At 43.8% G+C, this 19,834-nt stretch overlaps 1 protein-coding gene across 1 annotated transcript; it reads right to left on the reverse strand.

The window, feature by feature from the left end:
• Positions 1-14,313: 14,313 nt before the first annotated feature.
• lyplal1 (lysophospholipase like 1) lies at positions 14,314-19,546 on the reverse strand. The gene is made up of 5 exons (XM_029738163.1): positions 19,434-19,546; positions 18,684-18,783; positions 17,823-17,992; positions 15,813-15,928; positions 14,314-15,511 (listed from the first exon to the last, which is right to left on the reverse strand). The coding sequence occupies exons 1-5, from the start codon at positions 19,525-19,527 to the stop codon at positions 15,260-15,262; spliced, it is 732 nt and encodes a 243-aa protein (XP_029594023.1). The 5' UTR covers positions 19,528-19,546; the 3' UTR covers positions 14,314-15,259.
• Positions 19,547-19,834: the final 288 nt, after the last annotated feature.

Consider the following 19,834-nt stretch of genomic DNA (forward strand, 5'->3'; position numbering starts at 1 on the left):
AAAGCAGTGGATAAAACAAACTTAGGGAGGAGGCTTCTGATGTTAACATGCATGACACCAAGGCTTTTACGGTGACAGAAGTCAACAAAGGAGAGCGCCTGGGAAATAGGTGTGGTACTGGGGGCTACAGGGCCTGGGTTAACCTCTACATCACCAGAGGAACAGAGGAGGAGTAGGATAAGGGTACGGCTAAAGGTTATAAGAACTGGTCGTCTAGTGCGCTGGAAATAGAGAATAAAAGGAGCAGATTTCTGGGCGTGGTAGAATAGATTCAGGGCATAATGTACAGACAAGGGTATGGTAGGATGCGAGTACGGTGGAGGTAAACCTAGGCATTGAGTGATGATGAGAGAGATTGTATCTCTGGAGGCACCAGTTAAGCCAGGTGAGGTCTCCGCATCTGTGGGGGGTGGGACAAAAGAGCTTTCTAAGGCATGTTGAGTGGGACTGGGGGCTCTACAGTGAAATAAAACAATAAGTAGTAACCGAGACAGCAGTAGCCAAGGCATATTGACATTAGAGAGAGGCATAAAGCAATCACGGGTGTTGATCGGGAGAGCTAAGACAACAACGGGTAAATGGCGACGAATGGGCAGAGAGGGTCAGTTAGGTATGCACATGACCTGAGTTCGAGGCTGGGGCCAACAGATAAACAAAAAGAAGTATCGCGTTAGTGAACAGTCCAGCATGCATCAGCTGTGTAGCAGAGTGATCATAGGGTCGAAAGAGCAGCAATAGGTGAGTCAGGGAGCCGTTCGGTAGTCGCTACTATGCTAGGCGAGCGGGAGACAACGGCGGTCAGACCCATCCGCTAACCGAGGCTAGCGGATGGGTCTTCGGCGACATCGCAACGGAAAAGCCTGTTAAAAACACATCGAACGATTAGGTCGGCAGACCAGTCGTGATGGATTGGCGGGGCTCCGTGTCGACAATAAAGGGTCGAGGCCAATTGGCAAAAGAGGTATTGTAGCCCAAGTAGTTAGCTGGTATATGGGCCTAGCTCAAGGCGTTAGCTAACAGTAGCCACTCGATTGCAGCTAGCTAGCTGCGATGATCCGGTGTAATGGTCCAGAGCTTGCGGCAGGAATCCGGTGATGTGGTAAAGAGAAGCAGTCCGATATGTTCTGGGTTGATATCGGGCTGTGCAGACTGGCAGGTATTGTCCGAGCTAAAGCTGGCTGGTGTCCGAGCTAAAGGTGAAGACCGCTAGCCGTGGCCAACAAAGACTAGTAGCTAGTTAGCTCCTGACGGAGGTTCCAGTTATAAGGAACAGAAATAGCAGATCCGTACCACATTGGGTGAGGCGGGTTGTAGGAAAGTATATTTAGTTCGTAGATAGAAAGTGAGATTAAAATATATACGAAAAAAACTACTATTTACACAGGATAACATTTTTACATTTACATTTTAGTCATTTAGCAGACGCTCTTATCCAGAGCGACTTACAGAAGTGAATGCATACATTTCATACATTTTTTTTTCTGTGCTGGCCCCCCGTGGGAATCGAACCCACAACCCTGGCATTGCAAACACCATGCTCTACCAACTGAGCTACAGGGAAGGCTAAGGATAAGACACGGGATAAGACAAAGAAAAACACATCCGACTGCTACGCCATCTTGGAATATTTAATCATATGCCATGTGTATCAAACAAAGATTCAAGCCTTCTTAGAGAGCATACAAATTGGGTAATTGAAGGGTGACACCAACAACATTACATATTACTAATTTCAAAGAATGGTCTAGTAGGGAAGCATAGCTTTGAATGGGAGTCAAACACCATAAGGGAACGGTCTGCTGATAACTCAAAATGATCTCACTTACTCTGTTGTTATTAGTACCATTTTTACAAACTCTGCATGTTCTTTATATACAGATATATCTGATTCAAAGGAATCACATATTTCAGTATTCCAATACAGAAAAAACATTTAACCGATCATTCAATCAAATATAACATCATATTATTGTACAAAATACATGAATGGACGGCAACAGTGCAAACGCCAAGGCCCTATGGAAAACATTCTGCGATTTGGGAGTATTTTGCTGTTGCTGGAACTGCATGTCAATGTTGCCAAACAGTAATGTTAGCTTGTTTATGTGGCTAGAGCTTTATGCATAATGTATTGAGTTGGTTTTTAAGGGCTTGTTAATGTTGTGTTAATGGTCATACACCCCCTTCTTTAGCAACAGGAACAGACACATTTAATTAAAACAATTCTGATGAGCTTAAAACAAGCCTCTTAATGATCTCTTGTTGGAAAAGTGCCCCGGAGATAGAGAGGGGCAGGGGGGAAGGGGTGTAATATTGGGGGGCGTATCCATGGAGAAGTTCCCGGATGGAGGCTCCATGCCAGTGGTTGTGTACTGCCTCTGGGGTAAAGGAGGTATAATGTTTTCATGTCCTCTCACTAAATTCTGCCAATGATGCCTTTTGGAAGGCATTAAAAAAGAACTAAATGGAAATAAGTAAACACGGGATACTTTGAACTTCAGGGTGGTCTGCCAGTCACACAAGCTATTATTATCACTGACTACACGGCATTCTGTTGCCATCTGATTATGAACAATTTCTTGGGCATCCTACTGCTTCACTTCGTCAGCAGGTTATAAGAGTTAGAGGGTGAATGGAGCAAAATGAAAGGAGAGGGAGAGAGAGTGTGTGCGTGAGGAGAGATGGGCGGAGAGAGAACAGTGAAATTGAGTGTGATGTCCACAAAATTGACAATAAAGTATCTTCTCTATATGCAAAGGCACATGATAAGATACACTGAGTGTACAAAACATTAAGAACACCTGCACTTTCCCTGACATTGACTGACGAGGTGAATCCAGTTGAAACCTATGATCCCTTATTCATGTCACTTGTTAAATCTACTTCAATCAGTGTAGATGAAGGGGAGGAGACGGGTTAATGAATTGACATGAGACATGGATTGTGTGTGTGTGTGCCATTCAAAGGGTGAATGGGCAAAAAAAATGTAGTATGGTATTAACCGGTTTATGTCAAGAACTGCAACGCGGGGGGGGGCTAGAAAGCGTGCTATGGAATAGAAGTGTTTTGTTAGAGATCTGCTCAATTTTGAAACAAATTCATATTTATTTTAATCACTCACCACATATAACTTCAAACATTGTCTGGCAATATGACAAAAGGAAAAGGCATCATAAAAAGGGGGCGCTGCCAAGATAATTTGGATGAGACAGAAAACAAACCAATGTCAACATCACCGACCCACGAGGAGTTAGCTGAAGATACTAGCTCCCCACAGAACCTACTCCAAGTGACCTACTGGCCGCTATAAACTCACTAAGCAAAAAGGTGGACACAAGGTTGGCTGATATCTCAAAGAGTATTGGGACTTGGTCTATGAGGTCGGGTGCATGAGGTCGAGCAGACGACAATTGATCACGAGGCCAGGCTACAGGACATTGAGAAACAGTGCACAACGTTCAAAAATGACGACAAAACACTGAAAGCCCGACTGGAAACGCTCGAATCACATTCAAAACACCCGAATATTTGGGATCCAGGAGGACACTGAGAAAGGGAAACCCACTGAATTTGTATCGGAGCTGATACCGATCTTTCTGGGGAGTGAACACTTCAAAACGGCCCATCCTGATCAACGGCGCACACAGATCACAGGCGCGCCACCAAGGTCATTCATTGCACGGCTGCACAATCCCCAGACCAGGGATCTCATCCTCAAGCCGGCTAGTTAAAAGTTCCCCCTTAACTACAACGGAGCCAAGGTGTCTTTCTACCCAGATCTTTCTTTGGAGGTGAGGAACCAACGGAAAGAGTATGATGAGTTGCGCAAGAAATGCAGGGCGGCCAACATCCGATATGGATTCCTCTTCCCAGCTTGATTTAAAGTGACAGTCGAAAAGCGAATTGATGCCGATATCACGGCCTGTGGATATGCAATTTCTGCAATCTACCCATTTAGAACTGTGATGGACAAGTTCACAAGCCATGGCATTGTAGTGACACGAATATTTGATCAGCTATTGAAAACGAATTGGGACATGAAAATTGATCAGCTTAAACAAAATATAGATTTTTGGAATACTCTGCCTATTTCCTTGGTTGGTCGTATAAAGGCTATTAAAATGGTTGTCCTACCCAGGTTTCATTACCTCTTCCAATGTCTACCCAATTGCATACCACAAAGCTATTTTAAGAAACTAGATTGAATAGTAATTTCATTTTTATGGGATAAGGCAGACAGAATTTCAAAGAAGCATTCATGCAAGTAGAAGATAGAGGGGGGGGTTTGGCCTTCCTCACTTTAAACTGCATTATTGGGCTGCCAATCTCAACATTATGTGTTTCTGGAGAGAAAGTTTACCTGGTATCCGTCAGAATGATATGCCTTCATGGCTTATGATTGAGCAGGACTCCTGTCAATACTCCTCACTCCCTGCACTTGTTAATAGCCCAGTATGTGTGAAAAAAGCCACTTGTGACTCTAACCCAGTCATTTGTCACACTCTTAGGATCTGGAAACAGATGAGGTCTTTTCTTAACATACCCAATGTATACATTGACAGCCCAATTTGCCTGAAGTATTGCTTTCCACCCTGCATTGGATGATGTGGTGTTTTCACAGTGGAGGGAGAAGGGGCTCACAACAATAAATAACTTATACATTGATGGTCATTTAGCTTCATTTAAACAGTTACAGGGTACATTTAAAATGCCAGCAACACATTTTTTCAGATACCTCCAAATCAGGAATTTCTTAAGGACACATATCCCACAGCATGGCATTAAGCCAAATAATCCTACATTAGATTGCCTTATCCTTGTCAAACCCCATTCAAAAGGGTCGGTCTCTAGACTTTATGATGTGCTACAGGCCCACATAGAGGAATCTACAGACATTATTTAAAGGGCTTGGGAGCAGGAACTTGGTTCAGAAATCTCAGATGAAGACTGGGTAGAAGATCTCATGAATATAAACCACAGTTCAGTGAATACCAGACACAACCGTGTTCAGTTTAAGGTGATACACAGGTTACATTACTCAAAGGTTAAACTGCATAAAATATTCCCAGACACCTCACTACTGTCTGAGAGGTGCAAGCAGGATGAGGAGACTTTGACACACTTATTTTGGACAGGTCTTAAATTGGACGTTGGAGTTATTCACATTGCAATTTGGCCATTTAGTTTCTGTCTTGCTGTCCTCATTTTGTCTTGTAATATAAGAACTGCTAGCATGGTTTGATGGGTTTGAAGCTTCTCTTCCAACTACAAGACCCTTAAAATATCAATTTGGGCTCTCATTTTTGATTACTTATCTAAAGCCTTTGATAGAGTTATAGCCCCAGACCAATTGATTGTTGTTTGGTACAGTTGATGGGAATAACCAGGAAGGGAAGGCTGTTTTTCTTTGTACTCTATTAGCCAAAAGGCTTATATTGCAATTTTGGAAATTGGAGACTGTACCTACCTTTGAAATCAATCAATCAAATGTATTTATAAAGCCCTTCTTACATCAGCTGATGTCACAAAGTGCTGTACAGAAACCCAGCCTAAAACCCCAAACAGCAAGCAATGCAGGTGTAGAAGCACGGTGGCTAGGAAAAACTCCTTAGAAAGGCCAGAACCTAGGAAGAAATCTAGAGAGGAACCAGGCTATGAGGGGTGGCCTCTCCTCTTCTGGCTGTGCCGGGTGGAGATTATAACAGAACATGGCCAAGATGTTCAAATGTTCATAGATGACCATCAGGGTCAAATAATAATAATCACAATGGTTGTAGAGGGTGCAACAGGTCAGCACCTCAGGAGTAAATGTCAGTTGGCTTTTCATAGCCGATCATTCAGAGTATTTCTACCGCTCCAGCGGTCTCTAGAGAGTTGAAAACAGCAGGTATGGGACAGGTAGCACGTCCGGTGAACAGGTCAGGTACCATAGCCGCGGGCAGAACAGTTGAAACTAGAGCAGCAGCACGACCAGGTGGACTGGGGACAGCAAGGAGTCATCAGGCCAGGTAGTCCTGAGGCATGGTCCTAGGGCTCAGGTCCTCCGAGAGAGAGAAAGAAATAATTAGAGAGGGCATACTTAAATTCACACAGGACACCGGATAAGACAGGAGAAATACTCCAGATATAACAGACTGACCCTAGCCCTGACACAAACAATTGCAGCATAAATACTGGAGGCTGAGACACGAGGGGTCGGGAGACACTGTGGCCCTGTCTGACGATACCCCCGGACAGGGCCAAACAGGCAGGATAAAATCCTGCCCACTTTGCCAAAGCACAGCCCCCACACCACGAGAGGGATGTCTTCAACCACCAACTTACCATCCTGAGACAAGGCCGAGTATAGCCCACAAAGATTTCCCCCACGGCACAACCCAAGGGGGTAGCCAACCCAGACAGGAAGGTCACGTCAGTGACTCAACCCACTCAAGTGATGCACCCCTCCTAGGGACGTCATGGATGAGCACCAGTAAGCCAGTGACTCACCCCCTGTAATAGGGTTTGAGGCAGAGAATCCCAGTGGAGAGAGGGGAACCAGCCAGGCAGAGACAGCAAGGGCGGTTCCTTGCTCCAGTGCCTTTCCGTTCACCTTCACACTCCTGGGCCAGACTCAATCATAGGACCTACTTAAGAGATGAGTCTTCAATAAAGACTTAAAGGTCGAGACCGAGTCTGCTTCTCTCACATGGATAGGCAGACCATTCCATAAAAATGGAGCTCTATAGGAGAAAGCCCTGCCTCCAGCTGTTTGCTCAGAAATTCTAGGGACAGTAAGGAGGCCTGCGTCTTGTACGTGTAGGTATGTACGGCAGGACCAAAACGGAAAGATAGGTAGGAGCAACCCCATGTAATGCTTTGTAGGTTAGCAGTAAAACCTTGAAATCAGCCCTTGCCTTAACAGGAAGCCAGTGTAGAGAGGCTAGCACTGGAGTAATATGATCATATTTTTTGGTTCTAGTCAAGATTCTAGCAGCCGTGTTTAGCACTAACTGAAGTTTATTTAGTGCTTTATCCAGGTAGCTGGAAAGTAGAGCATTGCTGTAGACTAACCTAGAAGTGACAAAAGCATGGATCATTTTTTTATTTTTTTAATTTATTTTTTTAAGTTTCATATTTTTGCAATGTTAAGTAGATGGAAAAAAAGCTGTCCTTGAAACAGTTTTGATATGTTCGTCAAAAGAGAGATCAGTGTCCAGAGTAACGCAGAGGTCCTTCACAGTTTAATTTGAGACGACTGTACAACCATCAAGATTAATTGTCAGATTCAACAGAAGATCTCTTTGTTTCTTGGGACCTAGAACTAGCCTCTCTGTTTTGTCCGAGTTTAAAAGTAGAACATTTGCCGCCATCCACTTCCTTATGTCTGAAACACAGGCGTCCAGGGAGGGGCAATTTTGGGGCTTCACCATGTTTCATTGAAATGTACAGCTATGTATTGCTTTTTAGTTAGCTTTGCGACAGTATCAAAAATACATTTTGGATTGTTGTTATTTTCCTCAATTAAGTTGAAAAAATAGGATGATTGGATTTAGGATATGTAATGCTAATGGAAAAGATTCAATTAAATACCTCCAATAGAAGTCCAATGTTTTACAAATGGCAGCCGATATGGGATAAATGGTCTATTCCCCCTTCATAACTGGGTTGATGATCTGCTGCTACTCTGTGCTGTACTCCACTCAATATTTATTTTTGGTTTAACTACACTGCTGGTAATGACTATATGCTGTCTTCTTATAATATGTACCACATAATAGGATTTTTATTTTGTATATGTGAGTTAAGTTTTGTTTTGTCCTCTCCATCCCATTCAACACTACAGTGAATGTCAATGTTTGTATCTCGTTCTGTTTTTCTATTGGAAAATAAACATATTATATAAAAAAAAAACTGCAACGCTACTGTGTTTTTCACACTCAATACTTTCCCGTGTTTATCAAGAATGTTCCACCACCCAAAGGAGAGCTGGAGTCAACATGGGCCAGCATCCCTGGGGGTATGCTTTTGACACCTTGTCGAGTCCATACCCTCAACTGAATATTAAAAAGGTGTTCCTAACGTTTGGTATTCTCAGTGTAAATCACCTGCACTTACCTCTAACTTTCTTCAGAGTGGGGAGATCACCATCGGCCCTGGCTGCAGCCCCAGTGACATCTCTGTCCAGAGCCCAGCTCCAGCCTCTTGTAAAAGCCAGGTCCAGTTCTTCTGGGGGGAGAACAGACACAGCATAATGCCTCTCCTCGTGGAAGCCCAGAGGCAACAGCTCTGCTCTGTCTATTGGGTCCTCAGATCAAAGAGAGGAGAGCTAAAGCTGCAAACACTTTTTACATAGGACCTGCCTCCCTGTTCTGAATTTGGTCTCACGGCACAGAGGATATATTCAAAGCACAGAAAGAGGAAAGATCAAAGGTTAAATGGAGAGGTCAGGGCATCAAGTAGCCAGAGTGTGTGTAGTTAAAGACATGATAAAGGGTAATAAAAACAACAACTCTGGTTTGAAACTAAAAACCTCAATGGGACTTGCTCTGGGATAAAGAGCGCCCATAAAGCAGGGGTTGGAACTGGTTTAGGGAACAGAACCAAAAACCTGAAAATAACAAGGAACAGAAATGGAACCGGGAACGAAAATGATTCATACTGTTCCGGAACAGAACCGTTATTGTAAAAGCATGGGAACCGGATAATAACTTTATTTTACGTTCCAGGCATTTTTTTCTAGCCACACACAAAAATGCAACAAAGCCCAAATGCAAAGCCCGCACTCTGTCACTCAGAAATGTATTCCAGTGTCTGCCTGCAAGCTGAAAATCTTTACCAGTGTGTGTGCGTTTAGGCTACCTGCCCCTTCCCCCTCCGAAGCATAGGCTACTGTACTGACTTTACAAACATGATTCAGAAGATAGGGAGATAGATTCTTTATTAGTTAGAGAAGAATGGATTAACTTTTCCAATGCTAGTTAATTTATTTATTTTACCTTTATTTAACCAGGTAGGCTAGTTGAGAACAAGTTCTCATTTGCAACTGCGACCTGGCCAAGATAAAGCGTAGCAATTCGACACATACAACAACACAGAGTTACACATGGAATAAACAAAGCATACAGTCAATAATACAGTAGAACAAAAGAAAACAAAAAGTCTATATACAGTGAGTGCAAATGAGGTAAATTAAGGCAATAAATAGGCCATGGTGGCGAAGTAATGACAATATAGCAATTAAACACTGGAATAGTAGATGTGCAGAAGATGAATGTGCAAGTAGAGATACTGGGGTGCAAAGGAGCAAGATAAATAAATAAATAAATACAGTATGGGGGTGAGGTAGGTAGATAGATGGACTGTTTACAGATGGGCTATGTACAGGTGCAGTGATCTGTGAGCTGCTGACAGCTGGTGCTTAAAGCTAGTGAGGGAGATATGAGTCTCCAGCTTCAGAGATTTTTGCAGTTTGTTACAGTCATTGGCAGCAGAGAACTGGAAGGAAAGGCGGCCAAAGGAGGAATAGGCTTTGGGGGTGACCAGTGAGATATACCTGCTGGAGCGCATGCTACGAGTGGGTGCTGCTATGGTGACCAGTGAGCTGAGATAAGGCTGGGCTTTACCTAGCAGAGACTTGTAGATAACCTGTAGCCAGTGGGTTTGGCGACGAGTATGAAGCGAGGGCCAACCAACGTGAGCGTACAGGTCGCAATGGTGGGTAGTGTATGGGGCTTTGGTGACAAAACGGATGGTACTGTGATAGACTGCATCCAGTTTGTTGAGTAGAGTGTTGGAGGCTATTTTATAGATGAATCACCGAAGTCGAGGATCGGTAGGATGGTCAGTTTTACGAGGGTGTGTTTGGCAGCATGAGTGAAGGATGCTTTGTTGCGATATAGGAAGCCTATTCTAGATTTCATTTTGGATTGGAGATGCTTAATGTGAGTCTGGAAGGAGAGTTTACAGTCTAACCAGACACCCAGGTATTTGTAGTTGTCCACGTATTCTAAGTCAGAGCCGTCCAGAGTAGTGATGCTGTACGGGCGAGCAGGTGCGGGCAGTGATCGATTGAAAAGCATGCATTTAGTTTTACCTGCGTTTAAGAGCAGTTGGAGGCCACGGAAGGAGAGTTGTATGGCATTGAAGCTCGTCTGGAGGTTAGTTAACACAGTGTCCAAAGAGGGGCCAGAAGTATACAGAATGGTGTCGTCTGCGTAGAGGTGGATCAGAGAATCCCCAGCAGCAAGAGCAACATCATTGATGTATACAGAGAAGAGAGTCGGCCCGAGAATTTAACCCTGTGGCACACCCATAGAGACTGCCAGAGGTCCGGACAACAGGCCCACTGATTTGACACACTGAACTCTATCAGAGAAGTAGTTGGTAAACCAGGCGAGGCAATCATTTGAGAAACCAAGGCTGTCGAGTCTGCCAATAAGAATGTGGTGATTGACCGAGTCGAAAGCCTTGGCCAGGTCGATGAATACGGCTGCACAGTAATGTCTCTTATCGATGGCGGTTATGATGTCGTTTAGGACCTTGAGCGTGGCTGAGGTGCACCCATGACCAGCTCTGAAACCTGATTGCATAGCGGAGAAGGTACGGTGGGATTCGAAATGGTCGGTAATCTGTTTGTAACTTGGCTTTCGAAGACCTTAGAAAAACAGGGTAGGATAGATATAGGTCTGTAGTAGTTTGGGTCTAGAGTGTCACCCCCTTTGAAGAGGGGGATGACCGCAGCAGCTTTCCAATCTTTGGGAATCTCAGACGATACAAAAGAGAGGTTGAACAGGCTAGTAATAGGGGTTGCAACAATTTCGGTAGATCATTTTAGAAAGAGAGGGTCCAGATTCTCTAGCCCGGCTGATTTGTATGAGTCCAGATTTTGCCGCTCTTTCAGAACATCAGCTATCTGGATTTGGGTGAAGGAGAAATGGTGGGGGCTTTGGCGGGTTGCTGTGAAGGGTGCCGGGCAGTTGACCGGGGTAGGGGTAGCCAGGTGGAAAGCATGGCCAGCCGTAGAAAAATGCTCATTGAAATTCTCAATTATAGTGGATTTATCGGTGGTAACAGTGTTTCCTAGCCTCAGAGCAGTGGGCAGCTGGGAGGAGGTGCTCTTATTCTCCAGGGACTTTACAGTGTCCCAGAACTTTTTTGAGTTATTACTACAGGATGCAAATTTCTGTTTGAAAAAGCTAGCCTTAGCTTTTCTAACTGCCTGTGTATATTTGTTACTAACTTCCCTGAAAAGTTGCATATCACGGGGGCTATTCGATGCTAATGCAGAACGCCACAGGATGTTTTTGTGCTGGTCAAGGGCAGACAGGTCTGGAGTGAACCAAGGACTATATCTATTCCTAGTTCAAATTTTTTTGAGTGGGGCATGCTTATTTAAGATGGTGAGGAAGGCAGTTTTAAAGAATAGCCAGGCATCATCTACTGACGGGATGAGGTCAATGTCATTACAGGATACCCCGGCCAGGTCGATTAGAAAGGCATGCTCGCAGAAGTGTTTTAGGGAGCGTTTGACAGTGATGAGGGGTGGTCGTTTGGTCGCAGACCCATTACGGATGCAGGCAATGAGGCAGTGATCACTGAGATCTTGATTGAAAACAGAAGGTGTATTTGGAGGGCGAGTTAGTTAGGATGACATCTATGAGGGTGCCCGTGTTTACGCATTTGGGGTTGTACCTGGTAGGTTCATTGATAATTTGTGTGAGATTGAGGGCATCAAGCTTAGATTGTAGGATGGCCGGGGTGTTAAGCATGTCCCAGTTTAGGTCACCTAGTAGCACGAGCTCAGAAGATAGATGGGGGGCAATCAATTCACATATGGTATCGAGGGCACAGTTAAGGATACTATAGGCCTAGTTATCACGTTTCAAGTTGGATTTATTAACTACAAAAAGGTAAGACGTTTTTAATTCTGGTGCCGCTTTGCACACACAAGCTTGTTAGCTCAAAGGAAATTCAAAGTTTCTCCATAGAAGCCGCCCCTCCTATGTACAATATAATTCTGTGGACATAATTCAGATGGTGCATGTCATAACAAGATGCCCAGCGCTTCAAGCCTCCTCAACCCTCTGCAAAATGTCAGTCGCATCTTGCGTCATAGGCTACACGTCAATCCATCATGCATGTAAACAACTAGCTTGCCTGCTCTACCCACACTGATTGGTGAAGCAATTTCATGAGCTAAATGTAAAAAACGGTTTATTTCACAGGTAAAAAAAAGGAACAGAAAGGAACCAGCATTTTTCTGGGGGTCAAACCGGTTCAGAACTTATTTTTGCTGGTCAGAACAGTTTTTCTATAAAGTAACATTAACTCAAGAGAGACCCTATTCTTGAATTCAGACTATTTATAAATCCTAATCTGCAATAAATGGGCTATTGGAATAAAATGAGTATGCAATCAGATTTTGGCACTCTTGCTTACACATTATACTGGCACACTGTACAAAACAAATGTTACAAGAATATATTAGACACTACAACAATAATCTAATCCCTAGTCCACAAATCATTTAATACTGGATTGGAATCCATAGCATCTAATTATAAATCAGCGACGGACGGTCAAGCGTTGCGATAGACCAATTGAGCGGTGACCTCTAATTGGGGGGTGACCAGATGAGTGATCTGGAATCTTTCAACATCTCGGCTCCCTCAGCCGGGAATTCCTCCTGCTGTAGCCTGGCCACTCTGGAGCAGGTCCACATGGAAAGTAGTGCACAGTGGAAACTGGCAGCCAAAAAAGCTTCGCAGTCCGCAACTCTTCCAGATTAGCATTCCTTCCCCCTGACACATGCACCGTGAAGCAGATTATCATCTGAGCCGACAGGGGACGCACTTTAGAGGAGGAGGAGGGGAGGAGAGGAAGTGGGAATACCTCAGTAAAAGAGAGAACAAGAAAGCAAAGAGAAGGGTGAAGTTAAAAATGCCAGTGAGAGAGGAGTGAGGCAGGCTAAGGGTTAAGGGGCAAGTTACAAGTTAGGGTGGCTATGTAATTATGACCCGCTAGTATTGTAGTAGCCTCAGAAACAGTGACGGGAGTTGTAGTGGCATATCATACGCCAATTAGTGGTGAAAAGTAGGGTATTGGATAAGGAGTGTTGAAAGGACATAAAGTCTACAGTGTAAAAGGGTTGTTAAGGTGAAGGCTGTATCCTTGTTTCGAAATGCAGCGTTTTTAGAGCCGTCGACAAACACTTGTTTCTTCACCTCATTTCACCTAGAGAGGTGTAGACCGCTCATGGCCTCCTTCATTACCTACATCTATTCCCGCCATTAAATCATAAAATGCCTGGATGGCAATAGGCTACAGCCCAGGCCTCTCACTGGCCAGGGGAAGAGAGGTAGAAAAGGAGAGAAAGTGTGGGGGTGTGGAGGGAGGGAGCGATGGCTAAGGAGGCATACAAGAGAAGGGGAGTGTGCCAGTCGGTGTAGGGGAGAACTGCTGGCCGCTCAACAGTAGCATTCTTTCACACATAGCTGGAAGTAATCAGCGATCAGGGCCAGAGAAAAATTCAGAGCTCAGTCTGTTTGCTTTGGCCGCACCTCCCACCCTCTCGTCTCTTCTTTCTGAGGCCCTGAGCACACCCCCATCTTCCACCTCCCCATTCTCTTCTCCCTTTCTCAGCCCCCCATCCCAACCCCACCAAACCACTAAGAATGATCTCAACATTGTTGCCTAATCCGAGTTCACCTGATACTCACGTTTCCATCCTCTCCAGTTAAAGGAGACAGAGAAAGAATAGAAACCTAGAGCTAGAAAAAGGGGGAGAGCATGATTGACAAATAAACGTTGCACATGATTTGTTGGGTGATTAGAGAGTGGAGAGAGTATAGTGGGAGAACAGACATTGATCAGTGCTAAGTTCAACACACGTTGATGAAACAGATGCTGGAGGTGAACGCTTCCTAAATGGTGGATGGTGTCGATGCCAACTTCCAACTGAATTTGAATAGCCTTACTGCTACTGTAAAAACAGCTGCTAACACTGCCAAAGCATTTTGGACATACGGTTTATATGTTGGAATGAAAGCATGCACGGATGTGAAGTAATAAACGTGCATTTTCCTTTGCAGTGAGATACATTTTGGTTTGGTGTTCTTGTGTGTTGTGGGACCATGTTACATTCTCTAGCTGGTTCAACTGAGCAGCCATCATTTTTCATACCTTATTCATGTCTAAGAAGTTGCTGATTTGTTATAGCCTATATCATGTAAACCAGAAATATATAATAAACTCATTAAAGTGATGTTCATTTTAAAGGTTTGTGGTTACAATTTCAAAAATCATAATTCAAAGTATTTTCGAAAGGGTGACTGCTGATGTTGACAGATGTTTAATTTATAGCCAGGGCTATACAAAAAAATGTTAATCATTCCCATAACTTATTATGTTTGGCACCTAAGTATTACTACTGCTTAATCATGATCTTCCTGTGTTTTTACCCTGGCCTGCAGCCCTACACTAGTGAAGGCAGCCCAACATCCGGACTACCTTAAGCACAACGCCGAGAGAGAGGCTGCAGGTAGGAAGAAGGGAAGAATAGCTAACTGCTTCCTCCCAATAACCATCAATGAGGCGATGAACTACTGAGCAAACAGAACAGACCTCCACTCCCTCCATCCCCAACCATGTCCAACACATTTCCCAGCGCAAAACGATAATGGTGTATAAAAAAAACAGAGCGAGCAAGAGAAAGATTGACTAAACAATTCCTGTTCTCGCTACAACAACGGTACTAATCTGACTCTAGTGTTAGTTAGAGTTAGACTATAGGGGTGGAGGCAGAGCATGCTCCCATATCCTATCACAGATAGACAGATGAGGCTGAAGCGTTAAGAGTGGAGACTGTACTAGTGCAGAGGGAGTGGTTATAAGCACACTCAACTATCACACGTTCTCTTTTGAAGGGAACCACACAGCTGTTGATTACACTAAGCAAGCACAACGGACAATGTCCAAGCAAAAAAATATATATATATTGTCACATTTTTTTTTAAACAGTATTGTGTCCAACAGAGGTTGTGAGGTGGTCCACAGCCCACTCAGCACGTTAATATCCTTTTCACACTATAGTACCGACCTGAACCGTGCTGGCTCAATTTTCCAGCTTTGTTCCAGAAACTATGGGCAATGCTTTACCAGGCCAGCGCAGTACCGTTTGGTTTGGCTCAGTTTAAATCAACTCAATAGTGTGAACGTGTTATTAACGTGTTAATAGCGTGTTGTTAATGTGTCTGTTTAGTGGTGTGGGGCTGACTGGTCACTGCCCACTGGCGTCTAGACTGTCCGGGAGCAGCTTGGTGAGGATCCAGGAGCGCAGTAGCTCAATCTCTGGCCGGGAGAGCTGGTGCTGGAGGCCTGGGAACGAGTGGAAGGTGGTCGTCATCCCAGCCTTCTTCAGCAGGGCCGTAGTTTCTTCTCCCCACTTATGGAACACCAACTCGTCTCCTGTCCCATGGGCCTGGAATAGCTCTGGGAGGGGGCTCCCCGCCCTTGCCCGCTCCTCCACAGCCTAGCAGGGGGAGAAGAGTCAGTCAAGACACTTCTAGACTGCTTACTAGCACACTCTATAGGCCCAATATCTCTGTCAGAACCAAGTGCAGCCAACTCCTGATAAATGCAAGATCTTGGGACTGACATGGAGCATCTTTGAATTGGGACACTGTATATCAACACATCAATATTTCTCCACCACTATCTGTCAGTCAAAGGACAGTTTAGTAGGTAGTTGTAGTTTTCTGGCGCTCTAATCAATAATTCGAATATTGTCTGGACAGTTTATTAGACATTATACCAGTGACAGCCTGCCTTACCTGATATACTACAGAGTCCTTGTTGAGAAAGCTGGACAGAGCAAAGACTCCTGCTACGTCAGGGTGATAACGGCACGCTAGGTGGAGGGCCATAGCTCCGCCCATAGAGAAACCCCCTTTGGACGAGGAACAAGACAAAACAGAACATGTCATTGTACTGGGTCCATTAGGTCTCTTTGTGCAGGTATTCACTGAAAATGTGTATTGAATATTGTATCCAATGTGCTTTTCCCAGGAAAATCTAATTTTTCAACTGTGCATACTGGGAGTAATATAAAGGTAGGAACATAATAATAAATATATTCATTTATTATTATGTATGAGTAACAGTAGTTTAAGCCATCCTGGCAGTTTAAGCTGTCCGAAGTGGAAAATACTCTGCCTTTAACTGAGAAAGAAAAGAAAAAACATTAAAATGAAACAGACTCCTTAGTTCCACATCATCAGCTTTTCGCTCCTCAGGAGTCGGCATCCGTTCACGAGCCTGTCCTTAATCTCACACATCTGGGTACATCTGGGAAAGTGTGAAAGTACCCATCATCCTGTCAGAGGGGGAAGGGAAGAATGGAGATATGGAGGGAAGGAGTTCACACGCTTTGCCCAACGAATAAAACATTTGTCCATGAGATTCTGTTTTTTTCTTTACTTCACCGGCTATAGTCTGAAAAAAAAGGTGTTATCTAGAACCTAAAAGGGTTCTTCAGCTGTCCCCATAGGATAACCCTTTGTCGAAGCCTTTTTGGTACTAGGTTCTACCTGGAACCAAAAAGGGTTCTCCTATGGGGACAGCTGAATAACCCTTTTTTCTAAGAGTGTATACTTTGAGACCGTCTTTCTGGTATACTCTCAGTCTCTCATTCCAATCCACGATAACAAACCTCAATCATACATTCACATTTTAATGTCTCCTTTCGTATACCCCTCCGCTGTGCTGTTTGGTACAGTGCTGCTGTGTGTTTTCAGTGTGTGTGTGCGTGAGCCTATATGTGTGAAATCATGACTGTGGCGATAGCTTCTCTTTTCTGAGATTTCCCAACGGATCCGTGCTTTTTTAAAGAGTGAAAAACATGAACACAAAAGACTGCGGCGGCGGCTTTTACTTGAAAAACGTTTTTCCATGGAAAGTTCTGCCGCTTGTCAGTCCGTCAGCCCTGCAAGTGGACTATGGGTACAGACCTCTCCGTTTCTCCAGTATGCCGAGTGACTCCAATGGGTATTTATAGTTAATGACAAAATGTAATGATTTAGGAAGATAATATTTCAGCAGTCTCCCAGGAACATGTGTTTTTTGAATCACTTTCTCGAGGGGAGTTCAGGGGCTTTTCTGGCGTTCCACACTGGGCCTTTCACACAAACGCTCAGCTCTTTTTTTTCTACTCACAACTATTTCTGTATATTTATATATTTCAAGGCTTGTAGGTTAACCCTTTTCCCAATGTTCCCATCGGTTTCCCCTTTCATGGACGCTATCATTTGTTCTCTTACAGAGACATAAAACTTGCGATGGCCCCCCCACATATTTCCTGTGGGAACTCTTACCTAGGTTCTAAAATAGTGTTTATGGCGCTTGATCCGAGCGGTTTTATGTCATTGTTATTTACACGCGAACCTGATAACTAAAATATTTGGGAAAAAGGATTTGCTGAACCCGAGAATCCCTCCAGAAATACTTTACGGTTCATAATTGGCAGCGTATAAAAGAATAAAGAAACATGATAACTTGCATTCTTCATTTTATATCATGACAGAGGGAGTTGAGAACACCAAGGCCAAGAGAGAGAGTAGTGTGTGTGGAGAGAGAAAGAGCAAGATCAAGCAAATGGGCAAGTGGATGGGTGCATAATACACATTCAGGAGGGGGGTCATGGAGTTAGGAAGTCATGAGGAAGGTAACGAGTGAAGGAGAGACCATACAGCCAAATCTGACATACAGCCAGAAAAAGACAGGGAAATAAAACAGACAGCTCTAGTAGCAGCAGAATTAGTGTGTGTGTATGTGTGAGACAGTACCTATGATCATCCTGTGTTTTGGTACTCCTGCCCTGATCTCCTCCTGTATAACCGCTCCCAAGGAGTTGGCCATGGCGTCTATAGACTCCAAGTGCTCCAGACAGTCGTGTGAGATCTTGTAGCGGTCAAACCACACATTGGACAGAGCCCCCCGCATGGGTGTGTATGGCCTGAAGGGTCAACAGAAGACACAACAAGATTCAAAGTTTAGCTATGTAATGAGGAAAGGTTTGGGCAGTGAGGGTCACATAGGAGGATGAGAAGAAGATTTACCCCTTTCAACAATATCGTGCAGACCCGAACCGCACTGGCTTGGAAATGATCTATTCACATGGTCCATTCATCTCGGTGCGGTAGTGTGAAAAGGGTATTAGGCTATTTAGCCTATTTAAATTGCTGTTCAGGGTCCATATTCATAAAGCACTGGCATAGGAATGCTGACCTAGGATATATAATCGTAATCATTATTATATAAAAGGCAAAACTGATCCTAGATCAAAACTCCAACTCTGAGATGCTTTATGAATACATGCCCAGATGTTCTACCTGTCTGGGTTAGTTAAGTTATTTTAAAGACAACAGTTGAAGGGCTTTGTCTGTGTGTTGAGGAGTTTCAGCAGCTTGACTGCAGGACTGTATATGGCATTTAGCGGCAGGTAGCCTAGTGGTTAGAGCGTTAGACTAGTAACCGAAAGGTTGCAAGATCGAATCCCCAAGCTGACAAGGTAAAAATCTGACATTCTGCCCCTGAACGAGGCAGTTAAACCCACTGTTCCTAGGCTGTCATTGAAAATAAGAATTTGTTCTTAATGGACTTGCCTAGTTAAATAAAGGTAAAATAAAATAAATAAATAAAAATACCTGGCTGGAGCTGTGGGATATACCACTCTGATGTGGGGGAAAGCCAGGTCTGGTACCGAAACCTCTTTGACCCATGCTCGCACTCCCCGTCCAGTGTCTCCTGCATGGCAGAAGTGAACAGTTAGCCAATATAACTGACTCACCAGTCACTAGGCTTACAGAGCAGAACCTTGGTTTCACCAACATCCCTTTCACATGTTGCTGACTGTTTTTGGAATAAACCGTATATTGAATAATATTGGTGATGCCACAATTATATTTTTGTTGTTGTTGAGTTGCTCACATTTACTATAATATTTGTTTGAAAATATTTGATACATTTTTATTTTATTTGACATTTATTTTATCAGGGAGATATCAGATAAATACACAGCCTTCTGTTTTTTTCTCTTGTGATCAAGGCCAAATATTAAGTATTTCCCAATGCTGACCACTCAATTGAATGTATCGCTCCACTTAACTTCTGTTAGCTACATTATTCATTTGCCACAGTAGGCCATATTATAACTCAGTTACAGTTGCGTGGAAGCCACATAGGTTTGCATAGTTAGAAATTCCAAAAGACAGTTCTGTCTGTCCATCACTGTACAAAAGCTTTCAGTATCTAAATTGAAGGTACTCTGGCAATGCTACAGGCTAGGCTATAGGTCGCTAACCTACCACAACTCCTAGTTATTATGAGGCTAGTTCAGCGCAGTTACCATTGAAGAAATGTCACTAAACATCGAGAGCATTGTAAAACGTAACCACCTGAGCCGTGTAAGAAGATGACCGACGCAGAGTGTTTCCCCGTCGGAGATACAACACACTTGTGTAGAAGTTTGCTGCTCGGTACGGCAGCCATGACTTCTCTGTGTCGCGCGAGACTACAGAGCAGACAGACAGGCGTCTGTGATTGGATAGACGCAGTTTACAGATGACCAAAACCTAAACTCCTGATAGGTTGCTTCCGACTGCACATTTTGCTCAATCCGGATGACATCAAGATTAGGGAATTTACGATGCATGTACGCATGCTCCAAGGCTGCTATGAAGGCTACGTTTGGTAAATTATTACAATACATTTTCACTTCCCCTTTGTAGGCTAAGCATGTCAGAATTCATGGTCATGGACCAATTTCCCCCTGATGCTATTTAGAGCCAGTAAAGTA

Source organism: Salmo trutta, chromosome 37 (assembly GCF_901001165.1).
Source record: "Salmo trutta chromosome 37, fSalTru1.1, whole genome shotgun sequence".
Taxonomy (NCBI): domain Eukaryota; kingdom Metazoa; phylum Chordata; class Actinopteri; order Salmoniformes; family Salmonidae; genus Salmo; species Salmo trutta.

Coding starts and splice junctions, on each gene's coding strand:
- lyplal1 (XM_029738163.1), bottom strand. CDS start 19,527: ATGGCTGCCGTACCGAGCAGCAAACTTCTACACAAGTGTGTTGTATCT. Junction 15,929..17,822: donor AAAACACAGGATGATCATAG/GTACTGTCTCAC, acceptor CCTCGTCCAAAG/GGGGTTTCTCTATGGGCGGA. Junction 15,512..15,812: donor AGGACTCTGTAGTATATCAG/GTAAGGCAGGCT, acceptor TCCCCCTGCTAG/GCTGTGGAGGAGCGGGCAAG.